This window comes from Drosophila guanche, unplaced genomic scaffold, assembly GCF_900245975.1.
Source record: "Drosophila guanche unplaced genomic scaffold, DGUA_6, whole genome shotgun sequence".
Lineage (NCBI taxonomy): Eukaryota > Metazoa > Arthropoda > Insecta > Diptera > Drosophilidae > Drosophila > Drosophila guanche.
In genome coordinates this window covers 534,091-556,718 of record NW_022995757.1, presented here as the reverse complement: position 1 = coordinate 556,718, position 22,628 = coordinate 534,091, and the positions used below count along the sequence as shown (strand labels likewise).

Here is a 22,628-nt window from a genome sequence, read left to right as displayed (position 1 = left end):
TAAAAAAATAAAGCCAACAACAGAAATCGCTTTCAAAAAATACTAGAAGAACAACACTTCTTGATCGAAGAAATACTAAAATAGCATTAAATGCAGAGTGTGTGACCTAGAGAGGGTACAAAATTGAACGAACCATAAGTTTGAGCTAGTTCACTGAATCAAAATGAACGAATTGTTGGGCGCCAACTTCAAGTCCAAAAACTTACATCTTTAAACGAGTCTATGGATTAATACAAATAAATCTGATATAAATGAGAGACATAAACAGGCTACTCTTCAACGAATGAAAAGATCATATATATTAATGCTGAACTGTTCCAGAAATCTGAGAACATTCTTACTACTCCCTCCAGCAGCTATCTCTATATGGCCTTGGCTTTTCTGCAGCTAGTAGTACGTATTAGCTGGATAATAATCATCCAAGAGGAAGCGAAATCTTGCATTGGAGTGAACAAACTTGTCCAGTCTGCCCCAAAAGGAAAGCAATGTGCCGCTGTGTGTGTACGGCTCGGGGAGATCTATTTCGAGTGGATTCACTTCCATTGTGTCCAACATTTGAGCGATATCCCGATGCACGGCTGTGCCCTTTACGTAAAGGTGAAAGGCGCACACATTCAGGAAGATCAATTTGGCATTGCGCTTCCAGGGCCACCAGTTCTTGAATTGGTCGATGGGGCCGCAGGCAAAGACGGCCACAATGCGACGCCACTCATCGAACGATGCCAATTTTGCGACATCATCAATGACTTTATATTTCCTACTTACGCCACCCTAAGGTAAAGTAAACAAATCGTTATGGGGCGAGGCTGATAATCAAAGCAAAATGCAACTCTCACCGCAAACCATCGCTCTATAATGACCTCCTCGCGATGCTGCTCTACTGGAGCCCAGGGACACGGACGCTCCTCTGACTGCTGGAACTTCAGATCCACCAGCAAGGCTTTAACATTTTTCAAAGTGATCAGGCCATGGGGATCTGCTGGCAGCACTATGATGGGCAAGCGCATCGGGGGAGGCACCTGTTCGAGACTCTGGAGTCGATAGGGACCCTCGGGAAAGTGAGTGCCCAGCGGATCGATCACAAAGTTCGTCTGAGTGGACAGCGGCTGGAGGAACTTCTCCTGCTCGTAGCGGTTGTACTTTGGCAAGAAAGTAATCGGAGCAGCTGCTGTTTCCTGCTCCGCCTCTGGTTCGGGCGTCTGGGGGGAATCGGTTGTGGTTTCGGTATCCACGCTGGAAGAATGCAGTTTCTCCTCACTGGAGGAGGTAGGGGAAGAGGTAGAGGAAGAGGTGTAGGAGGAGGAGGAGGAGGAGAAGGAGGAGGAGGAGTTTGTTCCCAGGCTGGGCATATCCCTGCCGCAAAGACCTGCAATTTGATCAGCTCCATTGGCACGTGGAGTCTTGGGCACAGATTTTCTCTCCGTGGGTGTGGCTGCCTTTCGTTTGAGAAAGGAAGAAGCAGTGCACAGTCTTAGGTACGGTATGTTGGAGAGGGGATCCACATCGCTATTCTCGCTGGAAGCAGCCTCCGCTGCACCGGCGGCGGCAGCTTCATTCTCTGCCAAAGGGGGGAACGGGGACTGCGGAATTCAACTTATTTCACATCTCTTGTCCCACATTTTGTGGCCTGCAGCTGCCTCACCCTTGCCTTGTGCTCCTCCGGCGTTTTTATCGCCTCTCGCTGCATGAGATTTTCGGCCAGGGGCTGTGAGTCGGCGCAGTCAGCCGTTTCCTCTTTACGCTTAACTTTCCGGCCCGGGTTTTCCATATTCAAAATTATTTCTTTAGTTTTTTGAAGTAAATCAACTGAATAGACAGATCGAAATTAGAAACCCTTTATGAGCAACGATTGAACTAATACATATAACTCATTTGTTTACATTAAAAAATGCCAATGCAGAAAAATGAAATTTAAGCCTAGATTGGCACTTTTTGAGCCGCAACAACAAAATACCAATATGAATTCGATAGACAGTAGCTAGAAAATACTAATAGGAAATCTACTCCCAAATACCGATAAGTAGCAATGAACACTAGCAGGAAAATACCAATAAAATAGCATCCCAAATTATAGCAGAGTGAACTTCTCGAAATTATATTGTATGTCCAATCAGTTGGATCAACACATTAAATTTTAATTTTAAGGGTGAACTAAAAACCAGAAGGGGTCTCTTTTTCGAGGTGGTATATGGGTATTTTCCGTCATCGGGAATAACATTTAAAGAAGCGCCAGGAGTCTTTCTATGTGCAGCAGTGCCCAGAACATTGCGGGTACAGTAAAAGAGTACCAAAGATCATGAGGATGGTGGAGGAAGCTTCTGGATAAGACCTTTGTGTGCCAGCAGTGTGAATTTTGCGCCGTGACGGCAAGGAGTACGTCTGAACATCGGAAATGCCCGCCACAGTGACTATAAAACACTCGTCTTCTGCCTATACATATGTACAAATTTATGGCATGCAGTTTGCATTAGATAATGAAAGTAAATCTGAATTTAATACAAATAAATCATCAGTAAAGTATTCTTTATGGTTACTTTTTCAAATATTATCAAATAACCAGCTTCAGTATTTTGTCGATCGATTTTTGGCCCCCGAAAAAAATACTCGTCGTAAAAGCTATGTTGAATTTTGTTTTGAATTACCAGCAAGTTATATCATCAAATGCATAAAACGATAGATGCACGAAGCTCATTCTTTAAGAAAAGATTCTTGCACGGGGAGTCTCGATTCTTTGTGGTTTTCAACAACCCGTAACATCTCCATCTGCAGTTATCCGCTGAGCGGGAAAAAGTAGTCTGCAGATTTGAATATGGTGCAGCCTGTGGGCACAGCCTTGCTTCATCTTCTCACTGGACCAACAAACAAAGAGGCACTAACCACATATAACCTCTAGCTTCTAACGATTCTATCCATGTAACGCTGTGCCTCGAGTCTCGTTATGGATGTGAGATGCTAATGGGACATGAAGGATTACAAGAATAAATTAAAATGCTCAAATTGCGACTTGTTTTCGTCAGTGTGATTATTATTCAATTTGCACAAGGAGTGTATGTCGATTATCAATTATGAGGATGATGCTGATGATGATGATCAATGATCAAAGATGATTGATGATTATGAATTATGCAGCTGTACGCATGCGATGTTCTAGTCGCGACGACTGCGTTTGCGTTCCGATTGGCTGTTGCGCTCGTTCTTCTCCTCGGCCCGCTTGGGCGCCTTTTTGGCCATGTTTAAGAATTGATCGAGGCCGAAGGGATCCTCCTCCTTCTCGAATTCAACGGGTCCGCTGCGTTGGGCAGCGGCCGTTTCACGCGATGCCCCCGAGAACTGTTTGTCCGGCACAAATCGTTTGGTATTCACAATGGCATCCAGATCCCCGCCATAATTGTCGCTGTCCGCCTGCTTGCTGGGCCTGTAGATGTGGTTGCCCAGGGTGTTGGCGTCGCGCCATGGCTTGTCGTACACATTGTAGGCCTCATCGTCACCGTAGCCCGAGTCCATGCCCTTGGTGGTGTTGAAGAGACGCTGGTCGAAGAGGGCTTCGCCATTGCCGGCACTCTTGGCGGGCAGACCGAGGGCTATCTGCTCGGAAATGTCGCGCTCTCGCTCCTTTTGCAGCTTGGAGCGCTTCTCGGGCGCAGCACGCTGCAGATTTCTATCACGCTGTCGCTCCCTTTGTCGCTCCGCACGCAGATCGTTGCGTTCCCGCGCCTCAGCCCCAATGGCCCCGCCGCCTCCAATGGGATCGCTAGCTGTTTCCGGATTGCGCAGGCCGGCACGCTCTTCACGCGCCCGCTGTGCCATCATCCGCAGCATGTCCTCCTTCTTTTCCTTCTCCTTTTGGGCCAGCTTCTTTTCCAGCTGAGCTCGTGCCTCCACCGCCTCGCGGGCCTTGCGATCGGCTATGTACAGGGCCTCGGCCATCTTGGCGAACTTCTCGTTGATGTGCACCTGCTGCAGGCCCCGTCCATCGGCAGCCAAACGCTTGTCCAGCGGAATGGTGTAGCCTATGGGAGAGAGTTTCAGTTAGAATTTAATTGAAATGGCAGTGGTAGAGGGAGCACTCACCTTTGGCGTTCTTCCAGTTGGAAATGCAGGGAGGGATCTTCCATTCCTTTTGCTCCTTGACCGTCACTTTGCGCGACGGCGAGTGCAAAACTGGTGCCGGTGGAGACGGTGGACCACGCGGGATTTTCTTATTGATGCGAAACTTGGGCGGCTCCATGGGATCCAGCTGGGCCTCCACCATCCTGATGACTCGCTGCTTGGCCCCCGAGTTGAAGGCATCGCCCTGCTGGGAAGGCGTGTAGCGAATGTATTGGGCCGGTCCCGCCTTCTGGGCATGACGGACGGGCAGTGCTGAGGTTATCTTTTGGTTGGTCAACTTCTCCAGGGCCAGGCGCGTCTCCTCAGTGGTCTCGGCGACGCTCTCCTCATCGGGGCGCTGCAGCTCCTCGGCATCCTCGGCCAGCACCTCGGCAGGCAGAAGCTGCGAGATGGAAGAGTAGACAACTTTGCCTTTTCCATGTCCCTGTCGTGCTATCGCATCGTATTTGATTTTTCCCTGATCATCCAGACGTACAGCCAATGCATCGGACTTCTTGCCCATGGTACCCGGGGCACCAAGACCTAAGTGAAAGCCACCAAAAAACAAATTAGGATCATATGACAAATGCCCTGGAGGAGAGGCCCCGTGAAGCCTGCGCCCAGAACTCACCCAGTGGATATTGTGCCACATGTATTTCGGGAAATGCACCGCCATCGCCAAAGTCAGCTTCTGTGCGGGGCACCCACTCTTTGCGACAACCGTACGGGGGAGCTGCGATTTTGGCGGAGACCAGGGCTCCGATTTTCGGGGCACCTTTGGCGGCCAGGCGACGCTCGTCCTCGCGGTCCCAAACCGCATTGGTCGGCGTGGGTAGCAGACTCGACAGCGACATTTATATGATTGCTTTTGGTTTTCCTTATTATTATTGTTGTTGAACACCACCTTTTTGCGTTGCGTCTAAGTTTTGTGATACAAAATGAAAGAGATTGGGAGAAAAAAACACGCACACGCACACGCACACACACAGCCAGTTGAGAAGAGCTGCCAGGGGTGCGGGGCACATGAATATATCGATACTGGCTGCCTTTTTTATCGATACTTTGATTTGGAAAATCGTGGAATTTTTGCAAATTTTTCAAAACAAATATATTCATATGAGATTTTATTCTAAGTTTATTATTTTTACATTTTGTATGTTTGGGTCTAGTTTAGTCTTTGTTCTTCTTCAGCTCCGGCACTGTTTGTGCGATCCAGTTTAAATATGGCAAATTGCCATTTTCAATGGGCATGGAGATCACCTCGGCGACGCTGTGTGGATGATTCTCGCGGACGAACTTGCTCAGCTGATCGATGCGCTCCGTGCGAGTCTTGATCATCATCAAATACTCATCGTCCTCGGTGACTTTGCCCTCCCACATGTAGATGGACTCAATTTTTGGTATAATGTTGACACAGGCGGCTATTTTACGGTCAATGATGCCGTGAGCCAACTTCTTGGCCGACTCCCTGTCCGGTGTGGTCACAAAGGCCACCGAATTGCTTCCTGCAATGTAGGATGAATCACAAGTCTTCTGGTCTGTCATTTTGGTTGTAGAACACAAGATCCGCTTGCCAGTTGTTGTCGAGGCGAAGGCTGTGCGGCTTGTGACAGCAACAGCAACACCGACAATTAGTAATTTGCGCGTAAACAACCAGCGGGAGGGCAAGAACCTGATACTGTCCCTATATTGCATTAATTATGCACTTTGCACAGCAGTGAACCGGAATCAGCAATGCAAAACAAAAACAACATTAAAAGCATCTGTAGAAAGTTAGGGTTGCCACTACTTCAAGATACTATCGATACTATCGAAGAGTCCAATAGCTGTGGAAGAGAGGTGGTGCGACAGAGGCAGGCAGCTGTCACGACAGAGACAACAAAATTGAAGTTAACAACAATAAATAAATAGAACAAAAAAAATGTACACACTGCTGCACGGCTTCTACAAATACTTTACACAAAAAGACGAGTACTGTGTGGTGATCCTAGGCCTGGACAATGCTGGCAAAACGGTATGTCTCAGCCATCAGAATCCAGAATTATAGACACGTCTGCAAAACTCTCTCTCCCTCTCATCATGATTCTCTCTCTCTACCTTCCAATTCCGCCCACGCAACAGACGTACCTGGAGGCGGCCAAGACTAAGTTTACAAGGAACTACAAGGGCCTAAACCCAACGAAAATCACAACGACAGTTGGCCTCAACATTGGCACCATCGATGTGCTGGGCGTGCGACTGAACTTCTGGGATCTGGGCGGCCAGCAGGAGCTGCAATCGCTGTGGGACAAATACTACCAAGAGTCCCATGGCGTCATCTATGTGATAGACTCGAATGATCGGGAGCGCATGGACGAGTCGAAGATCATTTTTGGTATGCCCAAAGATCCAATCTAAAATCTCGATTTAAATGTCCCCCTTTCTCTAAACGAACAGATAAAATGATCAAGAATGAGCTGCTCTCGGGTGTGCCACTGCTTATACTGGCCAACAAACAGGATCTGCCCGATGTGATGGGCGTGCGTGAGATAAAGCCAGTCTTCCAGCAGGCTGGTGCCCTCATCGGTCGCCGTGATTGCCTCACCATACCCGTCTCAGCGTTAACCGGTGAGGGTGTGGACGAGGGCATCAAATGGCTAGTCGAGGCCATCAAGCGGCATGCCTTAGTACGGCCGCCGCGAGAGAACGATTGAACAATGCAACGAGAGCAACAGCAGCAGCAGCCTTACCTACTAGTAGCTTTAATATTTAAGGTCTAAGGTATACAGTTTTTAGTTATAGGTGAGAGAGTGTGCAGAGTAGTATGGATCCTTCCTACTGCTCTATTCATACATAAATATGTAGATAATGTTGTTATACTTAAATGCCCCGGAAAAAAAACCCAAGCGTGAGTCTGACATTGCTTTGAATTCCTTATCTTCCCCTCAGGTTCGCCACAGACCACGTCCAGACCTCTGCTCCAGTCCCTCAATGGCAGTTGTCAATGACGACTTTGCTTATCCAAAAAAAAAAGGAACAACAACGACGACAAATACCTAAAGCAGATTGTTATATGTTCTCACGGAGTGGTGTTATCAGCCCTCCGATAGATAAGTGTGTGTAGTTTTCGTCTCTATCGGACTGTGCCACCAATATAATACTGCAAACACTTGCAGTGGCGGAGGGGAGAGAGCTGGGGCCCCATGCGGCAGGCTATGTCAGTCTTTTGCAGAAGTTTCATCGGCGCGGGCCAGCCAGTCCATCCGTTCTGTTCAATCCTTGTTTAACGTTCAAATAATGGAATGAACTCGCCCCATAAACTATTAGTGCCTTAAACCTTCTCCGGCTCAGCGACCAACAACCAAATAAAAGAACAAGACCAAGAAAATATACTTGTAGTTTTATATGTGTATATACATTGAAAGAGAAAAGCAGCCTACGGAATTACTTACCTGTTAATGTACATTAGATAACACGGACACAGTGTGCCTATGTGGAGCACTGTAGTGGGGCGTGCTTATCATTATTCCAGTGTCAGTGGAGCACAAAACCAGAGTGTTTATACATACGACTGTTGTGTTGTGTGTGCAAGTTAGTTAATGTTTCCTTCCTGCTACTCCCACAACTACTGCTGCTACTTATTGATACTCCATCAAAATAATCACATCTGAGAGTCATGTATCCGTATTATGAGCAGGATTGGAGCGTGCTGCCACCGGAAAACAATCGCAGGTAAGCGGGCCTATTTAAAAATTATTTTGGGATTTTTAAAAATGACGTTATGGCTAGTCAGAGTGACCGCATTCACATTCTGCTGCACTCTCATGGATCATCTTTTTTGTATTTTTTGGAGCAAACCGTTGAGTCACTCGGAATTTAATGCTTGCAATTTAAATATGAATTTCATTTTAACAATATTTCATTCAAGTCTATGTAGAATAATTTATATTCTTAGTATTGAACTAGAGGTTTCAATTGCACAAATTACAGTATTTTGTTGATCAACGCGTTAGTATATTTTTGCGCTTCTTTGTAAATATCGCCCTCTCACTCGCTCTACTACTGTTGCGCTCATCATCAACATATTCTCTGCGAACATTTTTTTACTTGTTACGTTGATTTTGTGGCATTTAAATTCAAATATAGCATAAACTAATGCAGTGAGAACATGTGTTGAGCGTAGCCCACCCAGTTGTCGCCAAATTGAAATCATTCCAGCCAATAAAAGGCCCACCAGTGTGTCCGTGTCCCCTTGTGTTGAAATTTTTTTGTCGCGTTGTAAAATTTCGCATTGGAAGTTGGCTGACGCGGAGGCGGAGGGCAGGTGGTTAACCAAACACTAAATGAAACCGAATGACGCTTAGCCAATAAGAGCGCACTTAGTCGCCAAAGTGTTAAATAGTAGCTTAAATGCATTCAACCGACAAAAGTGTAGGATTTTCTTCTCCAAAAAGGAGCATACGCTAAACAGGGCCTGCATGCATGTGTGCGTGTTTGTGTGTGTTGGTTGGTTGGGTGTATCTGTGTGTGGGCTTTCCAATGAATGGCATAAATTAGCAACAGAAAAGCGGAAAGAAAACCAGGGAAAACTCAAAGTCCCCTCTAACAATACGTGTTAAAATTCGTCAAATATTCGCAGATAGTATACAAATGTGCCACCAGTGTCTTATTAATTCCACTGTCAATCGATATATTTATGTTGGTTACTGAGTGTCTATCGATGACGGCAGCTGTTTTGGCCATTTGTATGGGTTTCTGGCCATTCATTAGTTTTGAAAAAAAGTAGATCTAGTGATAACCATTAAGTGCAGAGATCTCTTCGTTAAACTCCACATTTTGCACATACTTTGTGTTTGGTTGCGTGTTTCTGAACATTCCAATTGGAATGTCGCTTGCATATTGAAGTGTTTTGCCCTTTTGTGTGAGAGTGCGGAGTGTGCGTGCGTATTGGTGTCAATGCTTCAAGTGCGGTTTCAGGCATTAATCACTTAATCAATTTGCATTCCCCGTCCTGTCCGATCGACATATGTATATGTCTCGGCTCAGTTAACACCTGCTAGCCCTAATTCGAGGTACTACCCTTTCCCTCGAACTGTTTCATGTTGCTTGTTTTGCCTTGGCCAGATCGTGCTTACATTTGTTTGAACCAACACACACTCACTCAGAGAGAGAGAGAGAAGCACACGCACCCGCGCTCGGATGAGAGATGTCAAGTTTCATAACAACCGTTGATCTACTGCCGTCAGCAATAAATGCTACTGCTCGCACTCATTTACCCAGAGGTCTTTTTTAGTAGATTAGTAACACGGGTAAAGAGAGAAGAAGACCGAGCTAGCGAGTGAGTAACCAGATTGTGCTGCCCATTATAGCAAAAGTGTAAGGAGAGCAGAGCGAACAAAAGTATAACGGAATAGCGGCCGGCTGTTTCTTGTGCATTTACATATGTATGTATGTTCTGGAGTGTGAGTTCACGTGAAGATCTGCATAAAAAGACAAACGCGGCTGCCGTACCATCGCCGACACGCCGACACGCCCACACGGCCGCCCACGCAGTCCAGCAGTCAAGAACGCGAACTTTAACGCGTAGGCCGGCAAAAACAGATAAAAGCAAAGAGTGAAAAACAAACACAGCGACAACACAAGAAAGCGAACAGGCGTTCGCCAGCGTCAACAGAAATTGCAGTGGGGCCCCACAGAAAGAAAGAGCGTGAGAGAGCAGGCAAACTGCAGACAAAAAGCTGCAAAAGTGATTCAACGTTTTTGCCTCCACAATGAATTCCGAGCATGGGTAGGCCTAACAACCGGCTTCAGTTACCTCATACTCCTCTCGCTAAAATCTCCTTCTCTTCTCCTTCTATCCACCCAAAAACAGATTCAATCCAGCCTTCAATATGGCCACCATACGGCAGGCATTTACAGAGGCGGTTGAGAGAGGTAAGTGAAGAGAAGGAGAACGCATTGTATGTGCATTCGATTAATTAACTTGATGATCATTGATCATCCTACAAACACACAGTCAGAATGCCCACGCCCACACGCCTGCGCGATCTCATCCGACAGATACGCGCCGCCCGCACTGCTGCCGAGGAGCGTGCCGTTGTCAACAAAGAATGCGCCTACATACGGAGCACATTCCGGGAGGAGGATTCTGTCTGGCGGTAAGTGGGGTGGACTCAAGAAGTCCTGCCTTAAACTACTTCAAGTAAACCATCTAATAATTGCTTTAATTAAACATTTTCAGCTGTCGCAACATTGCCAAGCTGCTGTACATACACATGCTCGGCTATCCGGCTCACTTTGGACAACTGGAGTGCCTTAAGCTGACCGCCAGCACGCGATTCACAGACAAGCGAATCGGTTATCTCGGGGCCATGCTGCTGCTGGATGAGCGGCAAGATGTACACTTGCTGATCACGAATTGTCTCAAGAAGTAAATCCAAAAAGAACTAAAACTAAAAAGAATTTAATTTGATCGCATCCCATGTCCATCTTTCAGTGACTTGAACAGCTCGACACAGTTTGTGGTCGGCCTGGCGCTGTGCACTTTGGGAGCAATTGCATCGCCAGAGATGGCACGTGATTTGGCCAGCGAAGTGGAGCGTCTGATGAAGTCACCGAATACGTACATCAGAAAGAAGGCAACGCTGTGCGCCTTTCGTGTGATTCGTCGAGTTCCCGAGCTGATGGAGATATTCCTGCCGGCGACGCGTTCACTGCTCAGCGAAAAGAATCATGGTGAAGTCCCTAAAAAAAAGTCCCAGTGTGTACTTGCACGATGTTAACCATATTCCATCCATCTATGCAGGAATTTTGATCACTGGCGTAACGCTCATCACGGAAATGTGCGAGAACAGCTCAGACACGCTGATGCACTTTAAGAAGGTAAGCTGATAGTTGTGCCCCAAGAAAATAATGTGTGTTCCCCACCGCCCCCACAGCAGAGGCTACATCCTAATACTAATACTACTAATGCTGCAGCTGCAGCTGCTGCTCGTGGCATCTTCTTCCATATGTCTCGTACTCTGATTTTTCTTTTCTTTCATACGTATTCTTTTTCCTCTTTTGTTTTTGTGGCGCTCGAAAAAGAAAAGCCTTAAACACAGGTTGGCGTCGAAACGTTTTGTGGCCCATCGTGCGGTCTTCTAGATGTAGTTAAATACAATCCAAAGCCAATCTCTAACTATACATATGTATATAGTCCCCTCCCCAACCCCACCCTAATTTCTATATCTAATTCTTTAATTTGCAAAATTACACACATTATTTTTGTTTTTCTGTTCCCTGGATCTTGTGGTTTTTTGTTTGTTTGTTTTTTGATCAAACAACCTGTATACTACAATTTTAATGCTCGTTTTTGTTTTTGATCGAATACCGCGCAAAACAAAATGAAATTTGTTGTAATTTGCTTGCCAGGATAGCGGAAATCGAGAGGTATGATCGTTTTGTGCCTACTAGAAATATTCCTCCTATATAAAACGCCTCTCTTTCTCTATGTGTTTCTCTCTCTCTGTCTCTCGCTCTCTATATATACATACACCTATTACCATGTATATTGTATGCAATATTTTTCTGTTTTGTTTTTGAACCAGTTTTTGTCTGTTGCCTATGTATATGTCTTGATAAATGTCGCGGCTAATGTAAAATCATAATTGATCAACGCTTAAAACGATTAAAACCCATGCTTTGATACTGGTTTGTGGCTGCGATAGGAGTTACCGAGTGTATTACGTGCATGGTTTATCATTGCCAGTCGGCTTTTAGAGTACCAAGCACTCCAGTGGAGCCTTTAAGTCTCATAAGCGATGCAAAGACATATACATATTTAATGGATTTCACTTTTGGAGCGAGTGTTTTGTAGATCCACTATTTTTTTTTTTTTTTTTTTGGTAGGAAGTCTCTCTCTATCCACTTGTACACGCCTGTACTAGCTCCTGTACATAGAGTTTTTTTGACCTACGAGAGGTCTGTAACACACACAACCACAATGAACCACGCGCACACCACACCCAAACTCACCACACCACACGCTCATTCTGTCTCGTCCAGTTGTTGTTTTTCACACTGTTAAAAAAAATACACACTATTACGAATTACTTTCTGCATTTCCCTGTTACCGAATCTGAACGTTTTCGAACACCCAAAACCAAGTTAATAATACTTTCTACTCATCCACACACCCACACAGATTGTGCCGAATCTAGTGCGCATACTGAAGAATCTGATATTGGGCGGCTATTCGCCGGAGCACGATGTGAGCGGTGTGAGCGATCCGTTTCTGCAGGTGAAGATATTACGTTTGCTGCGCATCCTCGGCCACAATGATCCAGATGCCTCGGAGGCGATGAACGATATACTGGCACAGGTGGCGACCAATACGGAGACGAGCAAAAATGTGGGGAACACCATACTCTACGAGACAGTGCTTTCCATAATGGATATACGGTAATGGAACTCTCAGAATGTCAATAAGATATACTCATGTCTCTTCCTCTCCTTGGTCAGCTCGGAGGGTGGCCTACGTGTCCTGGCTGTGAATATACTGGGACGATTCCTACTCAATTCGGACAAGAACATTCGCTATGTGGCACTGAATACGCTGCTCCGCACTGTCCATGCGGACACATCGGCAGTGCAACGGCATCGCACCACCATTCTGGAATGCCTCAAGGATCCAGATGTCTCGATTCGTCGTCGGGCAATGGAACTATCGTTTGCCCTGATCAATGCACAAAATATACGTACAATGACCAAGGAGCTGCTGCTGTTCCTCGAGAAGGCCGATGCTGAATTCAAGGCTCAATGCAGTTCGGGCATGATATTGGCTGCTGAGCGCTATTCGCCCAATACGCGCTGGCATCTGGATACACAGCTAAGTGTCCTGATTGCCGCTGGCAATTATGTGCGCGATGATGTGGTGTCCTCTACCATACAGCTGGTGTCCAGCAGCCCAGTGTCAGAGCAAACATACATCACGAATCGATTCTGGGAATCGCTGCAGGTGGCAAACCATTGCGAGGATAAGCAGCCATTGTTGCAGGTTGCCGTCTGGGCCATAGGCGAGTACGGGGACCTCTTCATGTATGGCTCAAATGAGGATGGTGAGTGTGGATGGCCATGGTGGTTATTTCCTCTTTCCAATTGTCTATTCCTGTTTGGTTTCAGAGTTTGAACGTCCCTCTGAGAGCGATCTGATCGCCATGTATCATAAGTTTTTAACCTCTGCTCAAGTCTCGACCACAAGCAAGCAATACGCCCTGGTCTCCCTAGCCAAGCTAAGCACGCGTCTGCAGCAATGTGTGGAGTGAGTCCAAGCCATCTCTCTCGCCTTATCAACGATCTCTTCTCTAATGCAACCCTCTTTCTGTTCTTAGGGAAGTACAAGCTCTAATCACCTCGTTTGGCAGCCATCTCAATGTGGATCTGCAGCAGCGAGGCGTTGAATTCACACAACTCTTTGGCCACTATAAGCATCTGCGTCCACCGCTGCTCGAAAAGATGCCGGCCATGCAGATCAGTCGCATAAGCTCGCAAAATGGCGAAAGTGGTGGCTCCTTTGATGACAATAGTCCAGATGTTATCGAGAATGGTGTGGAGGGTGTTGGCAATGTGGGCAATGTTGGACATTCACTTATCGAAAGCAATATGAATATGCTGGGTGACAATACGGTAAGGGCATTCCACCCTCACCCCCCATTTATCCTCTCTATAAATTGCTCTCTCTTTTTTACAGAACATTCTCCTGGATCTATTGGGCAGCACAGATCTGTCGGCGGGTGCCAGTGAACTGGTGACAGCCACCGATCTGTCGAATGCCGTGCATAAAAAGAACACCCGGAATGCTAATGATGTTGGCGTTTCCGTGTCCAATAATCAGGATCTGTTGGACCTACTTGATCTGGATATGACGGCCCCTGCGGGGGTTACAACGACGACGCCAGGTGCGGGCGGTATCTTGCTGGATCAACATCATTCCAGTGCAACTAATATGAATAACATGCTGGGCGGCCTTGATCTGGGTGGCTTTGGGGCTCCTGACTCTGGCTCTGGCAGCGTACCCACAAATGGTAATGATCTGGTGGCCAGCATGCTGGGCGGCCTGTCCGGCGCCTCAGCCCCACTACCAGCAGTAGGTGCATCAGCAGGAGCGGATGGCAATGGCAGCATTCTACTGGGTGATCTAAATCCCACAGCAGCCTCCAACAACGTGACTGTGGTGACTATACACATAATTAATATTTTATCAATTTGTAATGAGATTTGTTTTAAATAGCCACCGCAGGGACCCAAGCTGACTGCATTGGATAAGGATGGTCTGCTGGTGCAACTGGTACCGGTTACGGGCAATGATTGCATGAGGATCTATATGACGACAACAAATGGCTCAGGAAATACATTAGAGCAATATTTGCTAAAGGTTAATGGATGCCCATTCCGCAAATTAAGCTTTTCGCCCTCTCTGACTGATACCTTATATTTTTTCTGTCTTTTGGTCAACAGGCGGCCGTTCAAAAGAGTTTCCAACTGCAAATGCTGACACCGTCGGGTAACCTGCTGCCGCCTGGTGGTATTATCACGCAGGAAATGCGCGTAGTGGCCACATCAAATGTGAGTCTCAAGTATTCTCTATGGTATCCCTAATTAAACTGATATTTTCTGCGATTTTCAGGCGGTATTGCGTATGCGTTTGCGTATTCAGTATGCGCTCGATGGCCAGCAGCTGGTGGAGCAGACGGAGGTCAGTGGCTTTCCAGAGCAGCAGCCAGGACAAGCAGAATAAAAGAGTGTAACTTGTATTAAAGCAAAATTAGCCTAATATATCCAAAACAAACAACAAAAGAAATAAATGCAAAAAAAAAACTCAAAAACGGAGAAGGAGAAGGAGATGGAACAGCAGCAACCAACAGCAGCAGTAGGTGGAGCAGGAAACAGGAGGAACAGAAATGAGCAACAATTCTAAAAGCTAACACACACACACACACACATACATACTGTGGTTGTCACACATTTATTGTAAATTAAGTTAACATATGTACAATAACATCTAGATTTCAGATTGGCGCCCAGCGCTGCCAGACTGGGGATTTTTTCTCCAGCCACCAGTCAGCGCTCAAGCTTAAAACGGGCCCCATTTTCGTATTTGTTTTTCTAATTTATTTATATACTGTACCGCATTGATTTCTTGTCAGAATTGTTTGTCCATTGTTTTGTCCAATTTATTGTGCATTTTGTATCCGTGTGTTATTAGTGTCTTTATTTTTGTTTGTGTGTGTAAAAGACAACTTTGAGTTTTAATTTGTAAGACAATAAAAGTCAAAACCTTATAAATAGCCCCCAAAAAAACTAACGTAAATTGGCAAACTAAACAGAATTTGTATTAAACAATAACAAAACCATATGTGAATTTGTGTAGCAAAAAAGGCATTTAAAGGGAGAAGTTGAGCATTTTTAACGATTTAAAAATGGAAAAGAAATGAAATGAAAAGAAATGTATGGCCGGCCATTTGATAAAGCATCCATGAAGAAGCACTGTTAACTCTTATTTGTAATGCAATTGTGCCCACAAATGGTTTTTTGTTCTTTGTTTTATTTGATTTTTTGTAGACCAATGTCGAAAAGGAACAGCGAAGATCAGTTTCTGGCAGGGAAAGAGCTACAGCTTCAGCCTCAGCAGCAGCAGCAGCAGCAGCATATCCATACAGAGGATAAGGCCTTTGATGTATGTATAAACATATACATACATACGTGCATACAATACATGTACACACACAAGAAAAATATTTATATATTGTTATTTCCTGTGAGCACGTACTTAAAGTCGATAAAATGAGCTGAAACGGAGCCCAGCAGGAGGAGATAGCAAAGGAAGTAACCATGAAGAGCACAGTGGGAAAACTAGATAATATCTATAATAAATATAATTGCAACACAAGAACACACACATACATACAAACATATATACATATATATAAATATAACAATAGTTATGCTGGCTGGAGGCGAGCTGAGAAATGAGAATGTGTGGAGGATATGGGTATGATCGGGGGCATCGGAAAGCAAATCCATTAACTATTATTATTATTATTATTATTATGATTATAAATGAATTATGCAGTCGAAATAAACAAAACGATTTTGTTTTATCGAAGGACACGAAAGCCCTATACTTTTATCATCGATTCTTATTGGAAATTTCAATGTTTTTGTGCTGAAAATGCCGACATGGACATCATCATAAACACTGACAGACATACATACACCCTGTATTATTGTCTCTAATTTTCCAAACCCTGTCAAATGACAGTAAATTCATTTTAGTCATACGAAAGGCATAGAGAATTTATGTAGCTAGAGCAAAAATATTCCATTTAAATCGGTCAATTCGAAAAAACGTAAATTGTACAGCAAATTTTTTTTACTTGGCATTGCAGTTTTGTAAATTATAAAAACAATTTCATTGCATTGAACGCTCCTTGTTAGCCATGAAAAGAAACGACGAGGCACACGACGAGCGACTTATTTTTCCAGTCTTTGAACGCACTCAATTTGATTGCGGCCGCAATCGTGGTGGCATGGGTGGCCCATTTCAACGTCCACCACACTAAAGGTGGAAACTACTACTGTAATCAGCCCGTGAATATGCCGCGAATCTTCAAACACATTGGCGAGCAGGTGCTGCGCCAGGAGCAAGCCCTTGTACGCATGCAATAAGAATTAAGTCGCAATGAATTGTTCCGCTCGGTGGCATTGATCGGCCCACCCGGCGTCGGAAAGACCATGACGACTAATGCCCTACGCCAGATATTCCCCTGGCAGAATAATATCTTTTGGTATTTGTGGAGGGCCAGCGAGCGACCCCTGACATGGCGATACGACGTGTTGTTAGGATTCATTCACCAGTTTTCCGACTGCGGACTATGTCTAAACAAACGGTTTTAATTGTGTACATTTTTGACCTGATCCCAAACTGCCTTGACTGGCAGACAGAAACCCTGCAGAAGCTCCTCTCCCCCTATACGCCCATAGTTAGCTTCCGCTCGTTTGGCATTGAGGATCTAAAGAGAGCACTCGTACCCCACACTCCTCTCCGTTTTACTACGCCCTTAGCTAGGAGGCAAAAATGAAAGTTCTCGACAAGGCACTCGCTAAGATTGCTTATTTTGGATGCAAGTCACTAGGAAAACTCATCAGACAGTACGGCGATACTGTGCAGTTCAACTGATTCAAATGATGCTACAACTTCAAACAACCACAAAGTACACACAGATATTACGAGTACGATTCAATGGTACAAAAAAACTCCGCAAGCACGCAAATATTACTAAATGTTTGTACAAATAAGTCATATGCATTTATAATGTTATGAATGTGCACATGTTTATTTCTTTTTGAGTTTAGTCTGCCGTTTCCAGTGATGAAAAGTAGTGTCGCTGCCTCAGTGTCGCACAACGTTCCTCCTCATTTTAGGTGGTTAAATATGTTAGAAAAACTGTGCTGAAAAATTTGTCTTAGAAAAAGTCTTGCTTATAGGAGATAATACAAATAAAATTGCAAACAACAAATTTAAAAGATTAATTTTTTAATAGAATTATTTTCCAAAAGGGTAAATTAGTTATCCTTCAATAAATGTATATGGCAAGACAGGCCCATGTATGGAAGTAAATAAGTACTATTTAAGTTGTTGATGTAACTATTTGTAACTCAGTACAAACCTTGATAGTTGAAAACGATTTGGGATCCTATTTGAAACATTTTAACGTCCCTCAGTTCTTTTTGCAATTAAGATTCGGTTGGTAAGTAGTCTAAAAAGGCGTTACATTTTCATTTCCGACAGGAAAAAGGTTTGTGTGTTTGAAAATGGAAAACGTAGCGAGGACCGTCTGATTATGATGATATTTCTCATGTATCTGCTCTCTTTCTCTAGCTCTTAAGGACGGCCCCTGGAAAGTAGACTATGAAAGAAAGCGAAATCCATGGTCCCTTGTGGCGGCTTGCGTATAAATCACTGCCACAAGTCGCTCGAGCTGTCAGTCACTTAGAAGAATAAATACTTGGAGCTCGCAACGTCGTCGCACACCGTACACACTCGACAGACGTAATCGTAATCCTAATCCTTAAGCAAATCCCCACAGCAGCAAAAGTGTAACACAATGCGAATAATGGAAATCATCGCTGGATATCGCGATGTCTCACGGCTGTCAATTGCAGGCATAGCGGGCCACAGCTGTGTCTAGCATTTTTTTTGGGTGCCCGAAAACGAGCACGAGCCTAATCTCTCACTCTCTTTTTGTTGCAGGTGTATGGTAACCTTTGGTAAGGTTAAATGCGAACAGCGGAGCCCGCGAATTGTGCCACGCCAAAACAGAGATGCGACGCCTAACCAGTAGCAGCAGTAGCAGCAGCAGCAGCAGCAGCAGCTCGTTTCCTGCCCTTTGTCTCTCTTTCTCTCTGTGTGTGTTTTTGTACTTGTGTGTGTGTGGGGCGAGGCGGGACAACGTGTAGAAGCGCCGACGCATTGAGGGATATGGATATGGATACGCTTTTATCCTTTGCATCCAACTCGACCACGAACGGCTCGCCCCAAGTTCGCTTCGAGCCTGTTGGCTTGCAACCGGTTCGACTGCAGGCTGTCAGTGGTGCTCCTGTGCTCCGCCGCCCGGCAGACCTACATACGCGCGTGGGTGTGCTTGTGTGCTTTGGCTATAAACAGCATAAGCATCTATGTATATCTATGCCACGACAGCCACTGCCACTGCGCCCAATTCCCTACCTCTCTCCCTCCCTTAAGCAGCTGCTGTCAAGGGCGTAGTACAAATACTTGACTCGATTTTGGGCCGTCCCCGAAGGGGTGGGCTCTTATGGAATGATTGCGATTAGGTTCCATTTCTTAATTGAAAAGTTTCTCTAATCTTTTGATATTTGTGGAAAATTTGTTTCAATATTGATATGAATTTTATGCTGCAAGTCGAGGCTGCCTGCTGCTGCTGCTGCTGTTTCTGCCAACCCCCCGTGGCACTACGCCCGCGCATGAATGCTCTCTATGGTACGGTACATCAATCGACCTTCGGGCTGCTGCTGCTGTTGCTGCTGTTGCTGTGGCCTCTGCTGTTGTATTCCCTGGGCAGTGAGGAGGCCCAGGGCCCACTTTCCGACTCCCCACTCCATTCTCTTGTTTGCGCCTCCTGGCACTTGGGAGGAAAAAAGTAATTTTGTGCAACGATGCGACGACCCTTGGCCAAAAACGACACACAAAAAAACAACGGGCGGCGGCAGTGGCTACAGAAAGAACAACACGAATAAGTGGGCTATCTATAGCGCCGAAGACGAATATACCCTACATATGTATGTATGCTAATGACTATGCACTCCTAGAATTAGTTCATTTGTTGAGATATTGTTATCTCCAATGATCTCCAAAGATGTTTCTTGATATACATAAGTTATTCAGCAAACTATAGAAGATAGACGTGAAAAATGGTTAATTCTAGACCTTAGTTCCAGCCACGGACATTCTCTACGGAACTCCGTTTTTAGTTTACGTATATATGTACATATGTATGTAAATATGTACATGTGTTCATATGGACCTGTCTCTTTGATCTATTAACCTTATCAAGCAGATGTGTATTCTAGGATCGTAAATTCTTTCATTCGCTGCAGGGCAAACATCTGTTCAAAGTCATGATACCCTCACCATCTTTCTCTCATTCACCATTTCTCGTCATCTCTCTCTCTATATTGAGAATGTAATGAGAAACCTTTTATGGCACAAACACATGCTCGCTTTTCATGCTCTCCATTCCCCAACCCGACTCATCCCCAGTTTTATGGCGTGTAGCCCAAAGTTATCTTCACTCGCTTTGCCTTTTAGTCGTAGTCTAATTTTATTTTTTTGATGCTTCATTTGCTTCATACTCCTCTTCCATCTTCATCTCCAACTTCTTCCTCTACTCCAATTCCATCTCCATCTTCTCTTTCTCCTTTTGTCTACTTAGAATTAATAATTTTTGTTTCTTTTTCCTCTTTTGCCGCTTCATCATATCATCCATTCACTGGGCACTTGCATTTTTTTTCGACATCTTATTTTTTGTTCTTCTCCGTTTCCACTTCTTATTCCTCTTTTTCGTCTGTGTTTCCACTTCTTATTAATTTTCTTGTAATACAATATGTTTTTTTTTGTAGGTACTCTTTATGTATATATTTTGTTCTTCTCTTTTGTTTCTTAGCTTTTTTTACGGGTTTGTTGTTGTTCATTTTGATAATTTCTATTACAAAATAAAAATCAAAAAGCCAGTGGCATGGATTGGAATGGGCGGATGGGGGAATAAGGGTTTGGCTGGGTGGCTCTTTTTATACCCGTTACTCGAAGAGCAAAAGGGGTATATTAGGGCGTCTGGATCTCAGAGACTACAGCAACCATATTTTGCATTCAGAGCTGACATATGTACCACACAGTAACAAGTGAAGATTTGAAGATACGATAAAACGAAAGACGCAGTTCTGTAGAGATTGGCCATATTTATCAGAATCCCGAATTAGGGACAGATTGAATTATTGGTAGAGCTTTCTCATTCTGCCTCGTGTAGAGTGGTGGAGGGGAGCGAGTTAAATATTGGTGTTGGTTTGAGAAGTAATATGGATGGATATGGAAAAAATTTGAAAAATTCGTAAGCTTACACACTGATGTATATTACGTACATTCTAACTGAGTATCCGGTATTTAAGTTTTGAAGCGCACGGAAGCGTCTCACAACGTTCCTCATCGCTTGTTTTAATTTGGCAAATGATTTGGCAGGTGGGTGACCGACCCGACCTGCTCACTGCCACTCTACCTCACTCACCTCACTCTTTTCTCTCTCGTGGCCCCACCTCTCTATCACTGTGTGTGTGTGTGTTTTTTTTTGTGTGCTCTTGTGTGGGTGTAGGGGTGTGTTCATTGGAAGCATCTTTATCGAAATAACATTGTAATTGCTTTTTGATAAATGAAGCACGCGCTGCACAACTGACAGCCAAAAAAAGCAACTAAAACAAACAGCAAGAGATGTGAAAGAGGAGGGAGTGCTAAGTGTTAGCGAGAAGGGGGAAAAAAATAAACGAAAACAATCTTATAAGTATGCCAGCCGCCCCCTAAGAGCACGATAAACGTTCCAGGGATTACCCTAGAGTTTAGCAAAAATATAAATAAATCGCGATTGGATATTGGAAGACATCGACTCCGAGAATACCTGGAGCAAACACACTGTAAGACACGATTGGAAAGAAGTAAAATATAGCTTGGAATGGACCTTGGTGGGCTGGAAAGGCTTTGATAGAATGTGCGGTTTCGGGAATCGACTTCAAACTGAACCACAGCTTCGAAGGTCCAAAGAGCCAAAGGCCCTATAATTCGTATTCATTCATTATAGGGTATTGAAGGTGTTTATCCGCTTTGATTTGATTTTTTGTTTTTTTTTGTCCGTCGTAAATGCCCTTGTCCCATCATGGTATTGGGGTTATAAAAGAAAAATCGCTTGGACATATCACTCAAGAGATGGCAATGCACCAATCCCATCCCTCTAATTACCATTCTCCACTACAACCACCACGCACCCTCCTCCTCATCGCATCTGGATGGTGCAGCAAATAGAGGGGAGGGCGATAGAGGGTACCACGCACTCGCTGGGAAGACAATTTAAAATGTTGAAAAATGCTCAGCTAATTGGCAGTTGACAGAGTCGAGAGCCTGGGATTGGCTTGCCCCACAAAGCCCAAGAGGACAGGGTGGGAGAGCAGTGGGACACTGCGAGAGTGCCACGGATAGGATGGGGCACGACGGGTGATGGAATGGGTGATGGTTGTAGGGGCATATAAATTTAATTTGGTTTATAAAAAGTGCTTGAGAATGTGGAATGGGGTGACGGAGAACATGGTCCACCAACGAGCGCTGAAGCGGCCTGAAGTGGCCGAGGCGAACAACAGCTGAAGGGGGTAGGGGGGTCGGTGTGTGTGTGGGATGGATTGATGGTTGGATGAATGCTGCTGCTGCAGGGGCAAGTAGCAAGAGGTGGAACGGGTGCAGATTGAAACCGGGTCTAATGGCAGCCAAGTGGCCGCCAAATCCATCTGAGATGGACTCGTACCCCGTTTGACCCAACCACCCAAAAAAAGCCAAAGCGAATTAGAAAAATATATTTTAAGAAATTTTCAAAAAATAATAAAGGAAAATAATGAAAGAAAAGCGAAAAAGTTTTGGTCCAACATTTATTAAAAGGGGGAACCCGGGACAAAACACAGCAGCTGAAGGGTCTGAAAGAAAAAAGTTTAATCGGAAATTCTTAAGAGAATACTTTTCCGGGGTCGCGCCACTCCACTTCACCCCACTCTACTCCATCGCATCCCATCCAAGTCAGCCCCTCTCTTCCGATGGAATTTTTCCATTTCATCTATTCAAAGAAGTTTCTCATAATCGACACGACATCCCCTGCCATGTCGCCTTCGTCCCTTACCATGTAGGAATCATCCCCCCTCCGCCTTTTTCGTCTTGAATGCATTTGCATATCCCAACTCTAATTTATATGATAAGT

The 22,628-nt window shown here is 44.8% G+C and overlaps 6 protein-coding genes across 14 annotated transcripts in view; 3 read left to right on the top strand and 3 right to left on the bottom strand.

The window, feature by feature from the left end:
* The window catches only part of LOC117590259 (T-complex protein 1 subunit beta), a 29,490-nt gene extending 13,936 nt beyond the window's left edge, over positions 1-15,554 (top strand). The window contains exons 5-6 of the transcript XR_004574275.1: positions 1,972-1,974; positions 15,029-15,554. The gene's annotated coding sequence lies outside the window, so the exon portion shown is untranslated. The remainder of the gene's footprint in view (positions 1-1,971; positions 1,975-15,028) is intronic.
* Positions 383-1,768, bottom strand: LOC117590442 (parafibromin-like). The gene is made up of 3 exons (XM_034283062.1): positions 1,643-1,768; positions 837-1,580; positions 383-771 (listed from the first exon to the last, which is right to left on the bottom strand). Exons 1-3 carry the CDS (start codon positions 1,766-1,768, stop codon positions 388-390), a joined length of 1,254 nt encoding a protein of 417 aa, XP_034138953.1. The 3' UTR covers positions 383-387.
* LOC117590258 (puff-specific protein Bx42) lies at positions 2,998-5,089 on the bottom strand. The gene is made up of 3 exons (XM_034282744.1): positions 4,721-5,089; positions 4,072-4,632; positions 2,998-4,010 (listed from the first exon to the last, which is right to left on the bottom strand). Exons 1-3 carry the CDS (start codon positions 4,941-4,943, stop codon positions 3,148-3,150), a joined length of 1,647 nt encoding a protein of 548 aa, XP_034138635.1. The 5' UTR covers positions 4,944-5,089; the 3' UTR covers positions 2,998-3,147.
* On the bottom strand, positions 5,239-5,819 carry LOC117590264 (protein CutA homolog). Its single transcript, XM_034282750.1, has one exon. The coding sequence runs from the start codon at positions 5,782-5,784 to the stop codon at positions 5,260-5,262; it is 525 nt and encodes a 174-aa protein (XP_034138641.1). The 5' UTR covers positions 5,785-5,819; the 3' UTR covers positions 5,239-5,259.
* LOC117590263 (ADP-ribosylation factor-related protein 1) lies at positions 5,920-7,451 on the top strand. Of its 2 annotated transcripts, XR_004574276.1 has the most exons (4): positions 5,920-6,103; positions 6,211-6,463; positions 6,526-6,870; positions 7,018-7,451. XR_004574276.1 is itself a non-coding variant. In XM_034282749.1 (3 exons), exons 1-3 carry the CDS (start codon positions 6,011-6,013, stop codon positions 6,780-6,782), a joined length of 603 nt encoding a protein of 200 aa, XP_034138640.1. In that variant the 5' UTR covers positions 5,920-6,010; the 3' UTR covers positions 6,783-7,091. The 2 variants fall into 2 exon arrangements, 1 of the variants encoding a protein (XP_034138640.1); XM_034282749.1 differs by having other exon boundaries at positions 6,526-7,091.
* On the top strand, positions 7,697-14,908 carry LOC117590256 (AP-1 complex subunit gamma-1). 8 transcript variants are annotated; one of them, XM_034282741.1, is made up of 16 exons: positions 8,134-8,392; positions 9,438-9,856; positions 9,941-10,002; positions 10,085-10,226; positions 10,310-10,498; positions 10,565-10,803; positions 10,874-10,950; positions 11,482-11,499; positions 12,254-12,510; positions 12,571-13,166; positions 13,231-13,369; positions 13,440-13,734; positions 13,799-14,281; positions 14,339-14,482; positions 14,566-14,673; positions 14,735-14,908. In XM_034282741.1, exons 2-16 carry the CDS (start codon positions 9,840-9,842, stop codon positions 14,843-14,845), a joined length of 2,877 nt encoding a protein of 958 aa, XP_034138632.1. In that variant the 5' UTR covers positions 8,134-8,392; positions 9,438-9,839; the 3' UTR covers positions 14,846-14,908. The 8 variants fall into 8 exon arrangements, with proteins under 8 accessions (XP_034138628.1, XP_034138627.1, XP_034138629.1 ...); XM_034282739.1 differs by having other exon boundaries at positions 9,365-9,856; XM_034282740.1 differs by having other exon boundaries at positions 9,362-9,856.
* Positions 15,555-22,628: the final 7,074 nt, after the last annotated feature.